The sequence below is a fragment of the Panthera leo genome, chromosome E3 (assembly GCF_018350215.1).
Source record: "Panthera leo isolate Ple1 chromosome E3, P.leo_Ple1_pat1.1, whole genome shotgun sequence".
Classification (NCBI taxonomy): Eukaryota; Metazoa; Chordata; class Mammalia; order Carnivora; family Felidae; genus Panthera; species Panthera leo.
In genome coordinates, this window is record NC_056694.1 from 5,020,860 (window position 1) to 5,042,817 (window position 21,958).

At 45.6% G+C, this 21,958-nt stretch overlaps 1 protein-coding gene and 1 long non-coding RNA gene across 7 annotated transcripts in view; one reads left to right on the top strand and one right to left on the bottom strand.

Moving 5' to 3' along the window:
* The window catches only part of USP42 (ubiquitin specific peptidase 42), a 77,449-nt gene that overhangs the window by 41,080 nt on the left and 14,411 nt on the right, over positions 1 to 21,958 (bottom strand). For 4 of the 6 annotated variants that reach the window (XM_042922503.1, XM_042922500.1, XM_042922499.1 and 1 more), the window contains 2 exons: positions 2,991 to 3,240; positions 181 to 381 (listed from right to left, as the gene is read on the bottom strand). In XM_042922503.1, the coding sequence (XP_042778437.1) occupies positions 181 to 381; positions 2,991 to 3,231 (442 nt within the window). In that variant the 5' untranslated portion in view covers positions 3,232 to 3,240. Of the gene's footprint in view, positions 1 to 180; positions 382 to 2,990; positions 3,241 to 4,542; positions 6,822 to 7,605; positions 7,756 to 21,958 lie in introns of those variants that run through there. The other 2 variants (XM_042922498.1, XM_042922501.1) reach the window with 2 other exon arrangements.
* On the top strand, positions 7,998 to 10,033 carry LOC122210079. Its single transcript, XR_006197906.1, has 2 exons — positions 7,998 to 8,364; positions 9,014 to 10,033. It is a non-coding gene; the product is annotated as an uncharacterized LOC122210079 (long non-coding RNA).

The following is a 21,958-nucleotide window of genomic DNA, read 5'->3' on the forward strand; positions in this document are numbered from 1 at the left end:
ACGCTTTTGAAGCAACCTGAGTACAGTTCTTAAGAGTCCTCCTCGATGGTTTCTAAGAGAACCAATTTCCTAGTGATTGTAGAATTCTTGGCTAAAGTCTTCACTTTCCCTGCACAGGAAAAACGGAAGTAGGCTAGCACGCCACAACACTACACAAGTAACATGACCCAGAACACTTACATGTCTTGGAGTGCTCATGTGATAGCATGTAATTGGCAAGAGGCGGCGTGTAAGTCAAACACTGCAATGCTGCATTGGCAAAACAGGTGTTGCCCAAATTCTGGAGCCCGGCTCCAACTCTGTGAGTTTGTTGCCACTTAAGACAAATTTTCTCAGATGGGAAAAGAACTTTTTGTGGAGGAGCAATGCCATCACCTAGGGCTAGAAAAACAAACAAGAAATATTTAAAAACAAAGCTTTACATGCTTCTCAAGCTAAATAAACAGCAACACATCAAACGGAATCTGATCAGGATTAGGTCACTACGAGCTAACCAGAAATACAGGGAAGAAAGGGACGTTTTAAAAGACAGATCTTAGAGGGGCGCCTGGGTGGCTCAATCCGGTAAGCATTCGACTCTTGATGTTGACTCAGGTCATGATCTCTCGGTTCGTGAGATCGAGCCCCGTGTGGTGCTTGTGCTGACAGCACAGAGCCTGCCTGGGACTCACTCTCACACTCTCACACTCTCACACTCTCACACTCTCTCTCTCTCTCTCTCTCTCTCTCTCTCTCTCTCCCTCCGCCCCTCCTGCACACACACGTGTGCTTTCTCTGTAAGAAATAAACATTTAAAAAATAAGTAAGTGAAAGATCCCTGAATGTGGGAAATCTAAATAATTTGCTTTCTTCAATAAGTAAACTGCAAGGACAAAATGGGATGTTAAAAAAAAAACTTAAAGACACTTGCCAAATGCAAAGTATAGACCTTGTCCGTTGATTTCAACAAGCCAGCTGTTACAAAAAAAGTATATGGCAATCAGAGAAATTTTAATGTTGACGGGATTTTTAATATAAAGATGGTTTATTTTTTTTTTTAATTTAATGCTTATTTATTTTTGAGAGAGAGAGTGCAGAGGAGTAGAAACAGAGGGAGGGAGGGAGGGAGGGAGGGAGGGAGGGAGAGAGAGAGAGAGAGAGAGAGAGAGAGAGAGAGACACAGACACACACACACACACAGAATCCGAAGCAGGCTCCAGGCTCTGAGCTGTCAGCACAGAGCCCCAGGCGGGGCTCGAACCACACGAACCATGAGATCATGACCTGAGCCAAAGTCAGACACTTAACCCACTGAGCCACCCAGGCACCCTGATGTTTTAATTTTTAGGAAATAATTATTTATGTATAACACTAAAATATGAATAGATAAAATATGAAGTCTTGGGCTTGCTTTATAATGCTGGCGAGGGGAGTAAATGGGGGAGGGTATAACTGGCTATGAATTGATAAATGTCAAAACCGACTGATCACTACATGAGAGCCCACTATAATTACTTTTACATCTACTTAAAAGTTTGCCACCACTATACATACAAAATGCAAAGTCCACTCTCTGTAACATTTGCTGCGGATGCTTCTACTCAGTGCCACCACCACCATCACCACCCTCTTCACCAGCAATGCGCTTACAGAGTCCTTAGCAGCTGTCAAACAGTCTCGATTCTAAGACCTGGTAGTGACGTCATCCCCATCTGACCAGGAAGGAAACAGGGTCTGAACTTAGGCTGCTGGGCATCACTACTGACATTCACAAGTACACTGTACGTGGTCTAAAAGGTTTTCGTTTTTCTATTTTCAAGGCTTATAATAAACAGATTACTAATGATAACCACGTTAAAAGAACTTAGGTGAAGCTCAAAAAACAACTTATTCAGGAAAGTTCCCCATCATCCATGCGAAGACTACTTTTTCTGAAGTTGGCCATGTTCTTGGTGCCGCCAGATGCTGAAATGCCTTAATGGAGGATTCTCCATTTTAAAAGAGAAATTAATGAGTGTGAGTGCGCACAGGTAGGCTTCAGCTCAGTGGGAATGGAAAGCAAAACCAGGAAAAAAGAAAGGAGTCCCCAGAGAGTGGGGGAAGAGCTCCCAAAAGGGCATGGCAGGGTGATGGGAGGTAAGGCCTGAGGAGGAGAAAGGAGCCCCAGCAAGTAACGGGAAGCTGGAGTCAGCGAAAAGAAGTTCTGTGGGAAAGTCTTGCTGGTGAAGGTCTCTAAACTCTATGTGTAACATTCAATTACACTGTTTATTTTGTGATATAAATTTTCCTCCCACCCAAACACCTTCAGCAAATCACCTCACAATATCACATTTACTATGAGGGTGCAAAACAGCATTAAGAGCCACATTATTCTAAGCCAAATGACTATCTGAGCAGGAACGAATCTACTTTCTTTGTATTTCAAAGCTCCAAATTCACAAGTCTCAGAAGGACCCACTAAAGCGTCAATGTCTCATTTAACCCGGTGAGTTTTAACAAATGTAACATTTACATTATCTCCTCTCTTTCAAAGAGCTTTATCACCACAGATGATTTTAACTGGCAAAAAACCCCCACAAACCAAAAAACCAAAACCAAACAAACAAACACCCCAAGGTTGGGTAGAGCCATTTGACAAAATGCAACCATTTTAAGAAATACCTTTGAAATTTTAAAACACAGACATCTACTTAGGGAACTATGGTTAACTGACAAGTTAACCAAAGGCTTGCCCACCCCAAATCTCACCCAAGATGAAGTTTATCCTTCAAAAAATAAGTAACAAGAGAAACTACAAATATTTTAATAATTAAACATAATCTGCCCTATTACGATACCTAGCGAATCAGGAGCAAACAGCACAGGAAAAGGACGCCTGCCAAATAATGTAACTGCTGGCACTCAGGTGGCAGTCTATCTTGGCAAAAGGAACCCCTCTCTGAAACTACCGACCAACGGACAGCATTTATCCAAGAGCTTCTTGGAGTGTTCCTGTCTCCAAAAAGTAGTACCTTGATCCTTTTGTGGTGACGGCTTTGATTTATCAGGTACAGATGAACTGGAATAAACTACAGCACCAGGTACTGGTCCTAGAGAAAGCGTGTGATTTGAGACATCATTTAACGAAGACACGGCCCCCCAGCTGGCAGAACCTGCATCCATGTCTCCAGGTGAGGCCGCCTCCGAGCTGCCAGGCTGATTCTGATAGGCTGGTGGGTCTGAGGATTCAGAAGCTTTGTCAACTATGGTCATTGTTCAACTCTGCAAAAGACGAAACGCATACAGTTGTTTCATAAAGTGAGAAGAGGAATCTACTTTATTGTGAGATCTTAGAAAATTATCCTAGCCACACTTAATTACTGTCAAACAAGTCACCGTAATATAAAGGCAGCAGTATTTTTTAGGTCTGAAATCACTTCCTTGGGACAGTTAGCACTGCGCTCATCTAAACATGTCGGCATTTTTTAATTATAAGCTCTTCAATGAAATATTTGATTAGGTCTTGTCATTCTATTCCAAGACCTCTAAAAGTCTCACGTTTCTGTTTATAATCAGGTACCTCAATTTCCAATTCTGTATGTTTACCAAGAACCTACATATTTTTTTCCTCCCTACTGCTTAAAACTAGCATTTGAAATGTGCCAATCCATTTGACTCAATTTTAATTTCATACAGAATTCATCAGGGAAAAATCTCAACTCCATGAAGAGAAAAATCTAGCTTTAATTTTGAGCTTAAAGTCCAAAATGACTTGTTTGAAACACATTTAAAAAAAAAAAAAAAAAAAAAAGCAAGTCTCACGGCATCTGGGTGGCTCAGTGAGTTAAGCATCTGACTCTAGATTTTGGCTCAGCTCATGATCTCTCGGTTCGTGAGATTGAGCCCCGCATGGGGTTCTGTGCTGACCGCGCAGAGCGTGCTTGGGATTCGGTCTTCCTCTCTCTCTGCCCCTCCCTTGCTCGCTCATTCTCTCTCTCAAAATAAATAAACTTAAAAGAAAAAAAGCACGTCTCACATTTGAAAATTTTTTCTGAGTAGGCTCATTTACACGACTTTTTTTAAGTGAAGCCCATATCATAAAACATTACTGACATCAAACTTGAACACAAATACTTATTATAAAAGTAATTATGTTTTCTCTCTGGATCTTATTTCTCAATCCTGGGGCTACTACTAATTAAGCATTTTCTATGTGCTGGACACTGTGTTGTTAATCATGAACACACATTAACTTAAACTTCATAATGGACCTGACCTGTGAGAGACTGCACAGACTCCACGGGGTCTATAAAACGGAGCGACTCTGACCCAAACTAGGCACTCCCTGGGACAAGGCACCCGGCCCAACATCCCCGGCTAGGGCTCCCTCCAGCTCTATGGACCTAGTCAACGGAGTACAGGAATGTAAACTGCCCAGGGAAACCCAATCTCGTGTGCCACTCCTCCGTAAGTACCCTTTCTCCCTGGCCTGGCCCGGCGCCCCCCACCCAGCATCTTAACACCCAGACCTGTCGCTGCCTGACCCGGGAACCTCTCCACACGCTCCCCACCTTCCATTCTCACCTGCTCTCTCTGGGCTCTCCCTCGCAGTTCTTCCTCGCCTAACTCCCCTCCATCCTTCCACCTCCGGCGGGTTAACACTTCCACTTTTCAGTTTAGAATCCATCTCCTCTGGGACGCCTTCCTTGACGACACCCGTCCCCCAAGGCCGGGTCAGAAGCCCTCCCGCAGGCCCCCACGGCAGCCTGGTGCGGATTCTACGGTAGCACTTCCGCCCCGACTTACTCCACGGCGGCTCCACCCGTTGCTCCCCATCATGCTTGCATTTCTATCCCCTGACCTGGCACCCAGAACGCTTTCCCCACATGTGCCCAACAAACGGATGAATCCCGAGGACAGGAAGGAACCGGCGTTTGCATTTAGCACCGGTCTGTGCTCAGTGACTTGCATACGCTATCTCATTCACATATTGTATCTCGTTTCTACTCTGAAGCAGGAATAGCCTTTAAAACGTGTTTTTAAAAATATTCAATACAGTCAAGTTAAAGGGTGATAAACGTCCACATGTGTGCCACCTCAACAAAAGCTGTGGTGCACAGTCTGCTCACAAGAAGGTTTAAAGAAAAGCCTCAATTCTATTGTAATTTAAAATTACGGCATAATTATAGCCCCCCCGCCCCGAAAGCACAACCTTGAGAAATTTGGGGGATCTTATGTAGAAATAAAAAAGTAGACGTTAGATTAGATCTTAATAAAATCAGAAATGAATTGTAAGTCAATCTAAGATACAGGATCTTCATTCAGGAAGAAAGCTTGAGCTGTGTTATCCAAATAAAGTCTACTCCATGGAACACAGTGAAGGCAAGAGTAAGAAAACAAAAGAGAGGAAGAGGAGGAGCAAAAAGAAGAAAGCCAAAACAGAGTACTGAGGAAAGGTTAATTCAGCCTTATTTACAATAACATTTAATAGCAAAAACCTCGGTTTTCCCAGGATAAACATCCCTTCAGGACAATCATTAACAAATGACCAAATAAAGCCATTTTAGTTGCTCTGATTGCCATGGGGGAGGGGGGGTGTCTTAAATGAAAATAATTAAGGAAAGCCTACTACTCAATCATCAATAACCATTTACCATTATAATTTGGGGAAAACAAACCCAAACTATCCATTTGTCTTCATTTGTACACTCAGCCAATGATTACTTATTCTAAAACCATCAAGTATCAAACTCAATTATGTCTGCTACAGAGATAACCCTTCTAGAAGCCAAGCAATACTGTATACAACCTAAGACTCATAAGATTCATATGGTTACGTGTTCTTTACTCTCAGTACAACTTCTAAGAGTTACTGTTATATCAGGACTTTTAAGCAACTACTTCAAAGAAAAGTTAAAATTTCTCTCAGCATCTTGTGATGATATACAAAAAGTTACAAAACCATGTGTGAAATAAACAAGTACACGAATCAAGGTTGGATGTGCCAGGAGGAATGAGACAACAAATCGGCTTTACAAATGTTTCCTTTGCTTTAACTACAATCTTTTATTCAAAAGTTTTTAAATGCTCAGTCCCTTAAATGATATTTCTATCAAATACCAGAATGCATTATTCTTTCTCGTTTTAAAAATAAGCATATGGCTGTTTTAAACCTTGTAGCACTCCACATAAAGATAACAATATCAATATGTCTTAAAAAAAAAAAGAAGGAAAGAAATTGATACACTCTGCTTCTTCATAAACAATGTAATCCACGTTCTTGTAACATTTCTACTTAAGAGGAAAACACACAAGCTTTAAAAAGATAACAGCCTTGATTTCAATTACTTTTCAGTAAATTAAACGACTAGCCTTAAACCCTTACAAACCACTGTGGACTTGATTCAGTGATAAGAAAAGAAAGCGAAACTGACCTTAAATAAAAAACAAATCAGTAAAACTGATTATTCCTATCTCCTATGCACTTTGAATGAGTGATAGTCAAAAGAGTAAAATTATAGGTTCAAAATTTACGACTCAAAAATCCGGAGACTCCACGAAAATGCACGAGAACCTGTAATACTGCTGTTACCTTGAAAAAGAGGTGTTAACGAAACAGTTTCTCGACCAGCTTTACTGTTACCTGAGTGTATCCACTTTAAGTAACCAACATGTTTCCCCATTAAACAAGTAAACCCTGAGGCCTCCCTGAACAGAAAAGAGCTATTCAACAAAAGTGATGTCTACTGCATTCATTATAACAAGGTGAAAGTCCTAGATTGTAAAACTTCGGTCCCGTCAAATTTTCATCTCAAACATCTGAAACTGATCACCCTCTCCCGCGACCCCCTCCAGGTAACCTGGCTCTTCTTGCCCCGAAAATAAAGAACAGGACCGAGGCGCACACGCTTTTGGGGACGCGCCGCCGGGGCCGGCCGGCCCCTCCTCTCCGCCCCCCCCCCCGCCTCCCCCGAGGGTGCCCGCTCCGCCCCGGCGGCCGGCGTGGGGAACTCGGACACTCGGTGGCGGAGCCAGGTGGACGGCCCCGCGAGGGGCGACCGGCGTGCCGCGAAGGGGCGCCGGGGTGGGAAAGTTTGTCTGTCTCTGGGGGGTGGAGTGGGGGTGGGGAGGCGAGCCCGGGGCTCCGAGGGCCGCTCGGGGGCGGGAGGTGGCAGCCACGCGGGGGGCGGCGGGCGGGCCGGGGACGCCGGGCTCCGCGGCCGGCGGCCGGCACACGCCCACCGCGGGCGGACCCGTGCGGGCCAGGCCGCCCCGGAGCCGCCCGCCCGGCCCGGCCCACGGGCCGAGGGGGCGGGCTGGGGCCGGGTGGGGGCGGGAGGGCAGTGTCCATAGCAACCAGGGGGGTCTGGCCTCCCCGCGCAGCCCGGCTCTCCCGGCGCCCGACCGCCCCGGCCGCCGCCCCCTCCCCAGCGGCCTGGCCGGGCCGGCACAAGCGGCGCTGCCACCGGCGCCGCGGGGTCCCGGGCGGCCCGCGGCTGCGGAGGGGGCGGCGGGCGAGGGGCCGCGCCAGTCCCCGGCGGGCCGCGCCGGCTCAGGGGCGGCCGGGCCAGCTGCGGCCGAGGCGAGCGGGGCGCCCGGCGGGCCCCACGCCGGCCAGCGGCGGGCGGGAAGGAGGCGGGAGCTTACCTGACCCGGCTCGGCGCTCGCTCCATCCCCCTCGGCCGCCGCCGCCGCCGCCGCCGCACACAGCCCAGCCGCCCGGCGGGGGACAATGACGTGCCTCCATCCGGGCACCGCCGCCGCCGCCTCCGGGTCAGCGCCGCGCCCGCAGCGCCCCGCCGGGCCGCCAGGGGGCGCGCCAGGGCCGCGCCCGCACGCGCCGCCGCCCAGGGGCCGTCGCACAAGAGGCGCGGCGCGCAGCTAACGGGCCGGGCAAGCGCGGGAGGGGCCGTCGTCAAAGCGCCGCGGGCGCAGGCTGGCGCGCGCGTCACTGGAGCGCCGGGGCGCCGCGGAAGGGGCGCGCTGATTGGCCGAGCCAAGCCGCGCGGCGCGGGCCGGGGCGGTCCTTCCCCCCGAGCGGTCGGCGGGAGCGGATCGAGCGGCGCGCGGCGGCCGCGGGGCCCGAGCCAGGCTCTGGCTGCGCCTGGGCCCGTCCGGCCTAAGCGGGGACGCGGCGGACCTGGGCGCCCCCCCAAACGGACGTGGCTCGGGGAGAGCCTCGCGCGCGCGCCGCGCCGCTACCCCTGCGGCACTCGTCCCTCGGCCTAGCGACCCAGCCTTTAAGGACGCCGGAGCCAGCCGGGCGCCAGCTCGCAGACTTCATAAATTGCGTGACCGGGAGGGGAGAGTTTGAAACCTGGCTCCGGAAAAGGCCAGGCCCCTGCCCAGCCCGTCTGGACTGCGCCTCATCCAAGCACTGCACACTCCTTGGGGCAACTAGACCAGGTCTTGCTCCCCATTGCCGGATCCATACTCCCCACCACTTACTGGATGTCTCCACGGCGAGAACTAATTAATTCAGATCTGCAGCGCGCCTCTCCTTCGCGTCCCCGCTCCTCCCTGATGGTCCTGGGAGGACCTTCTCTGCTTTAAGGACCAGGCACTCCTACACTAACCTGAGTCCTTCCCATGGCCTAACTAACCCCTTACACCAAGCCCCACCCGCCCCACCTACCCTGGGACTGTGACCCGGACCCTCCCGGAGGCTACCTCCTCGCCACGCCCATTCCCTCAGTCTCCTTTCTGCTCCCCTCGTAGTCTTTACTCTCTTTTCAACCGTTATTTTTCTGTGACTTCCGTGATCATCCTTGATCTTGAAAAAACACAGGTCAGACGTTGCTTCTGCCTCTTCGCGACCCACAGAACAGTCTAAACTCCTTCACCTGACACTGAGGCCCCGGTGGCCTTTCCTCTTGTGTGTGTCCCAGCCCAAAGAGACATCTTCCTACAAACACCCTATTCCTACATCTGCTTCTAGAAGCCCTGCTTGAACCCACCATCAGAATCTTACTGCTCCCCCTACAGACCACACATATTTTTATGGTGGCACTTAATTCACTATTGTTAGGGAAAGAAATCACTTGTGTGATTACAGTATCACCTGTGTGCTTGGAGAACACTGAAGTCGTTTGAGGACACAAAAACGGGAAAGGTGAATTCCAAACCTCCAAAATTCAGTGCCCACTTTTGGGATGAACACCGCAACTTCCTGATGAAGAATGGTTACGGAATTTCACCTTCGTGGCCCTTTCAACACTAATAAGAGGTCTGCAAGAGCAGGAGGGCCATAGGCATGGACGCAGTAATTTACTTGCCTTCCCCAAATGACTTTCAGATGATTAAATACAGAAGGAGAAGGAATTAAAGAGCCAGATCCTTAATATTCACCTAAGTCTTGTGGTAGTTCAAACTGCTACCCTTGGAAGTCACGGGAGACGTTTGCCTTCTAATTTCATTTTCCATTTTGCATTCCGTTGACAAGCTGCCCCACAGCCCTCCTCTTAATACAGTACCTGAGCAACTTAGATAGGAAAGGGGGCTTTTTACAACACCACCCCTTAGCGTTCTCTACCAGACAGGCTCTTGTGGGCGGGGTTACTGACCCCTCTCCACCCTCCTCTGTGCCTTGAAAGCAGAGGGCTTTTTCCTCCAAAGAGTTTGAGTCCCGATTATTATAACAGACTGACAACGTAAGTGGAGAGGTTGCAAGGGATATTAGGAAGTCCATGAGCTGGTCTTTAACTGAGATAGTAAGCCAAACTGTCCCAGAAACTTGTTTTCTTCCACAAAGTGAGCGCTATTTGGAGATTTCACTTTGCCTCAGTGCTGACAAACTGTGTGACCTACAGAGATTACTTAGCCTGTTGCCTTTATCAAAACTGCCTTGGATGTGAGGGCGAGCTGGCTGCGACATCTGTCACCCCATTGATCGCCAGGGTTGATTCGGCTGATCTGGCTGGCTAGGCGGGTGTCCCCTTCCTCCCTCACCGCTCCATGTGCGTCCCTCCCGAAGCTGCGCGCTCAGTCGAAGAGGACGACCTTCCCCGATAGAGGAGGACCGTTCTTCGGTCAAGGGTATACGAGTAGCTGCGCTCCCCTGCTAGAACCTCCAAAACAAGCTCTCAAGGTCCATTTGTAGGAGAACGTAAGGTAGTCAAGCTTCCAAGACTCCAGACACATCCAAATGAGGCGCTGCACGTGGCAGTCTGCCTTTCTTTAAAAAAACAAAAACAAACAAAAAAAAACTGCCTTTATGCTGGAGGCAAATTCACCCCAACTGCCCCACCTCCCAATTCAGATAAAGAACAGAAAGTGTCCCAGTGATACATTAGATTTTGCGAGAACCTCCAGACACTTAGGGAGCCTATAGCGGGTGCTGTAAATGCCCCACCAGATCCCCTTTATCCCGCTGATGCACCCCTTACCCTCCCAGCTGCTGAGCGTTAGCTGCTAATAAGTCACAGCTGCCCCTTCTCTCACCAGCTGTTCCTGGCTGAAGGGGGAGCTGCCTCATGGGGAAGTTGACTCTTGCCTCCCACCCCCCCACCCCCCCCCGCAGCCTACACCGGTGGCCTACTGACAAAGAGGTCCTGAAAGGCCTTGCCTCAAGTTGTGACCCAACTAGCAGTGCAGCGCAGGCTCCAGAGGTCCAGTCGGATCAGAAAGAAGTTCGTCTTCCACTACATCCCTGCTTGACTCCTTCCCTGCCCTCTTCCTTCCTTCCCTTTCCCTCCAGAGCACACCCTTCATATAGTACGTGCCTCTGAATTCTGTTTCAAGCCTGGCTTAAGATGGCAGGTACCAGGAAAGGTCCTAGGAAGCAGAGTCTAAGGATAAGATTCCAGGTGACAGGTGAGACACTGGTCGCCATGAAGCTGTATAAAAATCCCACCCAGGGGAAGATGGGATGGAAGGTGGATAGAAGGGCATAGGCTGGCCTATTCAATCTCCCTGGTGTTTGGGAATGTGGGGAAAATAGTCATTGAAAGAACTGTGAAATTCGATGACTGGTCCTTTAAAGAAGGAGCATGGCAGGTCCTGGGCAGTTAGTCATCAATATAAAGCAAAGCATAAAAGCCAGAGAGATGTTTTAATGCCTTGTCGCAACCATCATCTGCAGTCAGAGGACAGGCAGTCCTGAGGACCAGGCCCAGGGGTCCACTTAGAAGAAGCAGAACTATAAAGTGATGGACTCGGAGGGGCGCCTGGGTGGCTCAGTTGGTTAAGCGTCCAAATCTTGATTTTGGCTCAGGTCATGATTTCTCGGTTTCGTAAGTTTGAGCCCTGCTTCCGGTTCTGCACAAGCATCATGGAGCCTGCTTGGGTTCTCTCTCTCTGCCCCTTCCCCACTCACACTGTCTCTGTCTCTCTCAAAATAAATAATTGAAACTTAAAAAAAAAAAAAAAGAAGTGATTGACTTCTCAGCCATAGTTGGTCTCCAACACCAAAGTCAGGGCTCAGATAAAGAAGAGGTAGAACACCAAGACTAGGGACGATAAGTTAACCACAATGAACTTCAGATTGCTCTGAACCCTTTGGGCTTTCAGAAGCGGCCCAGCCCAGCCCCCCAACCTAAAGACGAGGCAGAAGCCTCAAATGAGACAAGTAGTCTACAATACAGTGCTTTCTTTAGGATCTGCCCACAGGCCCCATGGCCACCAGACCGTCACTAAGGTTAGGTGTCAGTATGGCCCGATTGGATAAATGTTAGGCCTACTTAGGGAGGAGAGGAATGATACATTGAAGTAGCCAGGGCCTGGCTGATATATACCAGCAGGACCGTAAGTAATCCTGCAAATGGATCTCAAGGGGCTCGATCAAGAGGAGGGAAGCGGTAATAAAGGATATAGAGGCACCCTCCCACAATACTGATCTAACACTTTGTCAAGGGCCTCCAGTGGCCAGTACTGATACACTTTATGCATAGTATTTGGCAAAAAGAAGTGAGTCACACTAAGTCATGACACACCAAGAGTTCCATGGAAGATAGTGGAAGAAGGGCTCAATAGGCCGAGGGAAGTGAACACCGGAGAATGGGTACTATCAACTGACTATCATACTTGCTGAAAAGGCCTGGGGGGCACTTTGCTTAACAAGGCCAAGGGGGTGGGGGCACCGTCAGCTTGAAGAAACTCAGTGGTGGCTATCATCTGTAGGCCAGAGGAGGGATAGGATCCTAGAATGACAGAGGCTGAATGGCAGCACTTACCCCTCAGAATCGAGGTGGGCGTGAGTGGGCAGCAGGATCAGAGTGGCATATACGAGCATCTGACTCGCAGGGATCCACGGAGGAGGCTAACAGATCATGGGGCAAGGTAGATGGGCAGTCAACAAAGACATACTACCTACAATCAAAGGATATATATATGTAAAATCTGGATGTGCAGAAGGCTGAGGTCACCTGACTTTCCCAGTGGAAAGTCAAAATCACCATTTGATAAAAGAGAAGCCAGATCCATAGAAGTGTATACAATAGTGATTCTCCAAATCCTTCACCGAAGAAGGATTTAATTGGGTTTAAAGGATTAATTGGCCATTTAATTGGGTAACCATACACTAGGAGAGAGGAATACCTGGATATTTCTAAGCCGTTGGTTTAGAGAGACAATGAGGACAGATGGGAACCCAAAGCACCCCCAAAGCTCCTTTTTCGCTAAGAGAGTAGTAACATATGGGGACAAGACACACATTGGATCTGTGGGCCCCAGCGGTCATTTCCCAAGTTTCCAAACTTAACATCCAAATGGTCATACTTCCAGGTTGACAGAACCCTCACGTTGGTTCCTTGACCTGTAGAGTATGAGCCAGTCTAGCAGAAAAAGCAAGGTGGAAGCCTTCATCCTCTCTTTGCCCTCTCTGGCCAAAAGAATAACTCTTCAGGGAATGGCTGAGAATATTAGTGCTGTACCTTATGGATATAAAGGCTGCAGGGCTACTGGTCTTTGTCACATGCCCATTTAACTCACCAGTCTCGCCCCTGAAAAAAACTGTATGAGTCAGGGAGGATGACAATCGACCACTGCGAGTGTAACTATCAAGGACTCATCTAGCACCAACTTAATTCCACCACCCAGGCCACCCTGTCCCTGGGAACTCCACACCCACAATAGAATGGAGTACTTAGAATCTCTGAATCTTTGCCCTACGCCCCTTGGAACAAACAAAACCAGGCCCTTTACCTCTTACAGCTTTTACTCACCATCACTATGAACAAAGAGGAAATAAGATAAACATGAAAAAAAATGGAGTAGTCATAAAGCACATTCAAAAGAAGTACCTACAGTATTTTGACACAAAAAGAAGAAAAGAAAGAGTGCTCAGATGACACCATCAATAGACTTGTCCCTGCAGCCTGGGCTGAGATACAGTCATCACAGAGTGCTGTTTGGGGACAGACAGACTAGATATAAATTCCGGCTCCAGCTTTTATTTATTAGTTGAGTTCTTTGGTCTTGCTTTGGACTCTCGCGAAATGAAAGGCTTGTTTAACTTATCAAAGCCGACTTTATCCTAATGGATAATTAACACCCCCTCCCCCCAACCCAACATAAGATATTAAAGCCCAAAAGTTTTCAAGAAAAGATACATTTGATTTTCTGAGGACCACAGTCTCCTATGAAGGAAATCTGAGACTATGACTCAACAAATCTTAGACCAGGTTTATTTTGAGGTTAATAGATCCCAAGTCACTCCTTTATGTATTGCCAAAATATTAATTTAGAACCCAGAATAAACCATGCACTGGAGATACTGTATCTACTTTCCAGAGGCCATTCTGTTTAGGATACAGAGTTATACATAATTAGTTACTCCACATTGTGACAATGCTCTAAATTAAGAAGGTGAAGTTTAGAGGCGTTGGGAATAACCCTCCCAGTAGATGACATTCAGGAAAAATTTTATGAAGGTGGTGACACTGAAAATGGGTCCTTGAGGGTTGAATAGAACTTTTTACAGGCAAAAAAGGGATAGGAAAAGGATGCCAGGATTTGAGGAGCAAATACTATTTGGGAGCAAAGTCTGTCCCCCCTTAGATCTGTTGCCCTTAGGGGCGCCTGGGTGGCTCAGTCGGTTGAGCGTCCCACTTCGGATCAGGTCATGATCTCACAGTTCATGGGTTTGAGCCCTGCATCGGGCTCTGTGCTGACAGATCAGAGCCTGGAGCCTGCTTTGGATTCTGTGTCACCCCCTCTCTCTCCCTCTCCCCAACTCTCTCTCTCTATCTCTAAATAAATGTAAAAAAAAAATTTTAAGAACTCTGTTGACCTTGGAAATGTGCACAAATGAACACTGATAATACAGTTGGTAGCAAGGAGAAGGTTCAGTGTGTAACTTGATTCAGCAGACTAGGGGTTTCAAAGGAGAAACTGAGTGGTCTAATCAGGTCTAACTGGCTGGTCGAGGCTATAAGGAAAAATCTCACTTCCTAGATTTACAATGGAAATAAACACCTGTCCAATTCATGAACATGAATGCATGTTATTCTAAACAATGATTAAACACAGTCCTGGAAGTTTGCCCCCCACCCAAAAAACCCCACAAGATATTTCAATCAGAATGGAGAAAACGTATCTTCATCTGTATACCGCAACTTGAAAAAAAGAGAAAATATGTGAGCCCCCTGAAGAGTTTTCAGAAAAGTGGCTGATTAAAACATGAATATAAAAAAATCAATTGAATGTGAATTTACTTAATGCTATGGAATTGTACACTTGAAAATGGTTACAATGATGAATATTTTTTATTTACTATTTATTTGGGGGGGAAAGGAGGGGCGGAGAGAGAGTGAGAATGAGAATCCCAGGCAGGCTCCACACGCGGCTCCACGGGCTTAGCGTGACTACTTCCACAAGCCTGGCTGAAATCAAGAGTCGGATGCTTAACCGACTGAGCCACCCAGGCACCCTGATAAATTTTGTGTACCATTTTACCACAGTAAAAAAGCCAACCGAAATCTATATACTAGCAATATCTAATTAGAAAAATAACAAACATAATCATGGGGTTAGGGTTAGGCTAAGGCTTTAAAATGCTAAGGAATAGCTAATTCCTTAGCTAAAGCTAAGGCTTTAAAATGCTAAGGAATAAATAATAAACTTGAAAAATGTGCAGGGCCTAAAACTTATGATCAAGGGTCCTAAAGAAAGATTTTCTGAATGAAAAGATTTTCTGAGTGTACTTCAGTTTTTAAAGATTATAAGTACAACATGACTGATCCCAAAGAATTCTTTCCAGAACTCAGTAAGATACCTATAGTATGAAGATAAAAATAAATTTATTTTTAAAATTTTTTAATGTTTATTTATTTTTGAGAGAGAGTGTGACTGGGGGACGGGCGTAGTGAGAGGGAGACACAGAATCCGAAGCAGGCTCCAAGCTGTCAGCACAGAGCCCAAAAAGGGGCTCAAACCCACAAACCGTGAGATCATGACCTGAGCTGAAGTCGGATGCTTAACCGACTGAGCCACCCAGGCGCCCCAAGATTAAGATCAATTTACAAATGCAATGCAGTTAGTCCTAAAAGGACTCCCGTGGCACTTACTAAGATGTTTCAATATGCATCTGTGCAATCAAGCCATTCATTAATAAACCCCAAACTTAACTGTATATAGCTCCTATCTCTTGAAACAGTTCACACGTGCATTCATGCAGCAAATACCCACCTAGCATCTACTCTGGAAGTCAGGGAGAGAAATGATGTGTTAGTCCCTGCCCTCAGTGAACTTTAGGGTGTTTATATAAAGCAGCTGTGAGCAACAAGTCCCAAAATTGCAGGAAGGAAATGTGGGGGGGGGGGGGTAATAATAGGATGGAGGAGGGGCAGATCAGTAGGAAAAGAAGTTCAGAGTGGGCTTTCCTGCAGCCCACCGAGAACGAGCCCTGCAGATTGAGTGGCAACGTGCAAGGTGAAATTAGTGGGGGCAATTCAGAGCAGAGAGACTCAGAGACAGAGATGGGAAGAGCGAGTCGAGAGAGGAAAGGCAAGGAAAGGGCGTGGAGCCCAACGCAGGGCTCAATCTCATGACAGTGAGATCATGACCTGAGTCGAAATCGAGTCGGACGCTTAACCTACTGAGTCACCCAGGTGCCCCGTGTTTCTTATTTTTCTAATCCTAATTCTAACTCACCCTGGTGAGTATTTGAAGGAAACTTTGTCAGAACTCTCAGAAAAATTTCTCACCATACAGCTGAACTTGGCAAAAGATGCCCAGGAAGAAGGCCAAAAGTTTCTCTGTTGGGAAGAATGACAATCAATGTCTGACGACAAACTCAAGTCTCCACAGAGTTTACAAAAGACAATACTACTAGTTGTTAACCATTAACCAGAGGTTATTATGTGCCAGACATTACTTCTAAAGATTTACACATGTTGATTTATTCAATCCTTCCAACTACCCCATGAGGTAGGTATTATAAGCATTTCCATTTTATGGGTGAGTTACGTGAGGCAAAGAGAGGTTAACTAACTGGTTCAAGGTCATACAAGCTAATAAATGGAAGAATCCACATTCTTTTTTTTTTTTTATTTTTTTTAACATTTATTTATTTTTGAGACAGGGAGAGACAGAGCACGAACAGGGGAGGGTCAGAGAGAGGGAGACACAGAATCCGAAGCAGGCTCCAGGCTCTGAGCTGTCAGCACAGAGTCTGACGCGGGGCTCGAATTCATGGACCGCGAGATCATGACCTGAGCCCAAGTCTGACGCTTAACCGACTGAGCCACCCAGGCGCCCCAGAATCCACATTCTTAAAGCTCCAAGCCGACTCTGTCCTGGAGAACTCTCTGTAATGATGATAAAATCCTGTGCTAACAGAGTGGCCACTGCAGTCGTGGACTACTTGAAACGTGGCATGGTATGCCTGAGGAGGAACTAGATTCAAATTTTATTTAATTTTAACTAATTTAAAATTTTTAACATGTATTCATTTTTGAGAGACAGAGAGAGACAGAGTGTGAGCGGGGGAGGGGCAGAGAGAGAGGGAGACACAGAATCCCAAGCAGGCTCCAGGCTCCAAGCTGTCAGCACAGAGCCTGACATGGGGCTCGAACCTGATCCGGAGTCAGAGGCTCAACGGACTGAGCCACCCAGGTACCTCTAAGCATTCAGCTCTTGAACTTGGCTCAGGTCATGATCTCACGGTTTGTGAGATCAAGCCCCGCGTCAGCTTGGGATTCTCTCCCTCTGTCTCTGCCCCTCCCTGACTCATGTGCACGTGCTGTCTCTCTCTCTCTCTAAATAAATAAATAAATAAACATTAAAAAAAACATCCTGCAAGAAACAACTTAAGTGAGAGAACACCTAAGACCATGAAATATATACAGCTCAGATGAAGGGAAGGGAGAAATCTGGTAAGAATTACAAAATGTGGACATCAGGGAGGAGAGGCACGGCAAATACATGAAATACAACACAGACCGACTCTGCCTGGGATCACTGATTTTTTTTTCTGGTCTTCAACCTACTCTTGTGGGCTCTGAATAAGCAGTCGGGACTAATGCTATCCAATAAAATATAAAGTGGGCCACATACGTATTTCTAAATTTTCTAGTAGTCACATTTAAAAAGGGTGTTTTTTTTAAGTGAGATTAATTTTAATAATATATTTGATTTAATCCAAAACACTCCAAATATTATCATCTTAACATGTGGTATGAGCCACATTTCAGGTTGGCAGTGACTGGCCTAGTGGATAGTAAAGGTCTGTAGAATACTAATCATCAGTTTATTATTTTTTTTTTAATTTTTTTTTCAACGTCTTTTATTTATTTTTGGGACAGAGAGAGACAGAGCATGAACAGGGGAGGGGCAGAGAGAGAGGGAGACACAGAATCGGAAACAGGCTCCAGGCTCCGAGCCATCAGCCCAGAGCCTGACGCGGGGCTCGAACTCACGGACCGCGAGATCGTGACCTGAGCTGAAGTCGGACGCTCAACCGACTGCGCCACCCAGGCGCCCCTAATCATCAGTTTAAAAAAGAAACTATTCTACATCACCTAGTGGGCAGAAGTTCCATAAGGCACGTTATCCAGTGATAAAAGCAAGCCGCAGAACTCTCCATATATAAGAAACCCCAAAACTCTTTAAGTACCGTATCTTGAGTTTCTATGATATTCAATAACTTACTTCACAGAAACTCCTTAGAGATGGCTCCATTGGAGAGAATCATCATATTTATAGAGCGTACCCAGGAATGTTTACTTCATTGCTTTTTTTTAAAGTGTGGTAAAATACAACGTAAAACCTCTTATTTTGGACCATTTTAAAGATTTTTTATTTTGAAGCAATCTCTCTCTACCCAACATGGACCTCAAACTCACAACCCCAAGGTCAAGAGTGGTACACTCCACCGATCGAGCCAGCCACGCGCCCCTCATTTTGACCATTTTAAAGTGTGCAATTTAGTGACATTAGGTACACTCACAATGTTATGCAACCATCAACACTTACTAGTTCCAGGATTTTTTTTCACTACCCTAAAGTGGAAACTTCCTGCACATTAAGCAGTCACTCCCTGTTTTCTCCATACACCAGCCCCTGGCAACCATTATATCTGGCTTCTCTTATATCTTGATCTCTTATATCTGGCTTTTTTCGCATAGCATGTTTTCCAGGTCTGTGCACCCTGTGGAATAGATCAGTATTTCATTCCCTTTTATGACTGCATCATATTCCATTATACGGACACAACACATTTTATTCATCCGTTCTTCTGTTGATAGACATTTGGGCTCTTTCTGCCTTTTGGGCGTCATGAACAGAGCAGCTATGACCCTTGTGTACAAGTTTTAGTTTGAACACCTTTTTTCTTTTTTTTTTTTAATTTTTTTTTAACGTTTATTTATTTTTGAGACAGAGAGAGACAGAGCATGAACGGGGGAGGGTCAGAGAGAGGGAGACACAGAATCGGAAACAGGCTCCAGGCTCTGAGCGGTCAGCACAGAGCCCGACGCGGGGCTCGAACTCACGGACCGCGAGATCATGACCTGAGCCGAAGTCGGCCGCTTAACCGACTGAGCCACCCAGGCGCCCCTGAACGCCTTTTTTTCCCAATTCTTTTGGGTGTGTGTGTACCTAGGAGTGGAATCTCTGGGTCATGTGGTCAGATCTGTGTTTAACTTATTGAGGAACCATTACGCCATTTTCCACAGTGACTGCACCAGTTTACATTCCCACCTGCAGCGTTTGAGGGCTCTGATTTCTTTGCATCCTTGCCAACACGTGTTATTTTCTTTATGCTTTTCCCAGTGGGCGTGAAGTGGCATCTCGTTGTGGTTTTGTATTTCCCTAATGATGTCGAGCATCTTTTCACAGGCTCATGAGCCATTGCATATCACCTTTGAAGCAATGTCAATTCAAGCCATTTGTCAATTTTTAAATTGGGTTATTTGTCTTTTTATCGTTGACTTGTAAGAGTCCTTTAAACCAGTTACTAGACTCTTTTCAGACATGATTTGGAAAAATTTTCTCTCACTCTGGGGTGATTGCTTTACTCTCTTGATAGTGTCCTTTAATGCACAAAAGTTATAAAATTTGAATGGAATCCAGTTTATTTTTTCTTTTTTGTTTGTGCTTTTGGTGTGGATTTTTTTTTTTATACTCCCTTTATAATATTAAGGACGTTCCCTTCTATTGTTTGTCCGATGGGTGTTTTTATCATGACACGGTGTTAGATTTTGTCAAATGTTTTTTCTACGTGATTTAAGAGGATCAGGAGATTGGGATCTTTTCCCCTTCCTTCTCTTAATGTGGTATATTGCACTGATTGATTTTTCCGCTTGCTGACCCACCCTTGCATTCCTGAGATAAATCCTACTCAGTCACAAGTTTAATCATTGTAACATACTGCTGGAGTCGGTTTGCGAGTTTTCTGTTGAGGATTTTCCCATTTACATTCATAATGGATATTGGTCTGCAGGGTTTTTGTTTTTTGTTTTTTTAAATGTTTATTTAGTTTTGAGAGACAGAGACAGAACCCAAGCTGGGGAGGGGCAGAGAGAGAGGGAGACCCAGAATCTGAAGCAGGCTCCAGGCTCTGAGCTGTCAGCACAGAGCCCGACGCGGGGCTCGAACCCACGAACCAAGAGATCATGACCCAAGCCGAAGTCAGATGCTTAATCGACTGAGCCACCCAGGCGCCCCTGCAGGGGTTTTTTTTTTTTTTAAGTCTGTTTATTTATTTTAGAGAGGCAGAGTGTGAGCAGGGGAGGGGCAGAGAGAGAGACAGAGAGAGAGAGGAGAGAGAGAATCCCAAGCAGGCTATGCATGGGGTCAGCACAGAGCCTAATACAGGGCTTGAACTCGTGAAACTGTGAGATTATGACCTGAGCTGAAATCAAAAGTTGGATGTTTAACTGACTGAGTCACCCAGGTGCCCCCAGTTTGTGGTTTTCTTGTGATGTTTTTGTCTGGCTTAAGTATCAGGATAATGTTGGCCTTGTAAAATGACACAGAAAGTGTTTTCTCCTTTTCTATTTTTTTGAAGAGTTTGAGAAGTATTGGTGTTAATTCTTCTTAAATATTTTGTAGAATTCAGCGGTGAGGCCATCTTGTCCTGGACTTTCTTTGTTAGAAGGTTTTGTTTTGTTTTAAAATTTTTCAAAGTTTATTTATTTATCTTGAGAAAGAGCATGAGCTGGGGAGGAGAAGAGAGAGGGAGAGAGAGAATTCCAAGCAGACTCCACACTGTCAGTGCAGAGCCTGACACAGGGCTCAATCTTACAAACCATGAAATCATGACCTGAGCCGAAACCAAGAGGCAGATGCTTAACCAACTGAGCCACCCAGGTGCCCCATGTTGGAAGGTTTTGGATTATTGATTCAACTTCCTAAATTGTTATATACCACATTAATAGAACCACATGATCTTGTCAATTAATATAGGAAAAGCCTTTGACAAAATCCAACAGTCTTTCATTATAAAAACACTCAACTCAGATTTTCTATTTCTTTTTGAGGCAGTTTTGGGAGGTTGTATGTTCCTAATAATTTGTCCATTTCATCCATTTATGTATTTCGTTGGTGTATAATTATTCATAGTATTCTCTTAAAATACTTTTCTTTTGTAGGGTCAGTAGTAAGATCCCCATTTTCAATTCTGATTTTATTAATGAATTCTCTTTTTTTCCTTAATCTAACTAAAGGTTTGTCAGTTTTATGAATCTTTTCAAATAACCAAATTTGATTTTATTGATTTTCTCTATTGTTCTAGTCACAATTTCATTTATTTTCACTTCTACCATTATATGTTTCCTTCCTCTCGTAACTTTGGACTTAGTTTGTGCTTCTTTTTCTAGTTCCTTAAAGTATAAGCTATTAATTTGAGATCTTTATTTATATATACATATATATACACAAGTATATATATACTTGTGTGTGTGTGTGTGTATACATACATATATATATATATATATATATATATATATATATATATATATATATATATATAGTTTGTTTTGGTTTTGTTGTTGTTTTTTTTTTTAGGGGTGCCTGGGTGGCTCAGTCGATCGAGTGTCTGACTTTGACTTTGGCTCAGGTCATGATCTCACTCATTCTCTCTCTCTCTCTCTCTCTCTCTCTCCCCCCTCCCCTGCCCTCTCTCTCAAAAATAAAAAACAAAATAAAATATATAGATATTTTTTATTGTTAACATATAAATTTTAAAGTTAATTTATTTTGAGAGAAAGGGGGGAGGAGGGGCAGAGAGGGAGGGAGAGAGAGAATCCCAAGCAGGCTCCACACTGGCAGCACAGAGCCCAATGCAGGGCTCAAACTCATGAACCACGAGATCATGACCTGAGCCAAAATCAAGAGTTGGACGCTTAACCCACTGAACCACTCAGATGCCCCAAGACCTTTCTTTTAAATATAGACATTATAGCGCTAAGTTTCTTTTTCCATTGCATGTCATAAGTTCTGATTGTTTTTGTTCATCTCCCAGTATTTTCTTATTTATTTTGTGATTCCTCCTATGACCAAATTGTTGTTTAAAAATGTATCGTTTAGGGGTGCCTGGGTGGCTCAGTCGACTGAGCGTCCA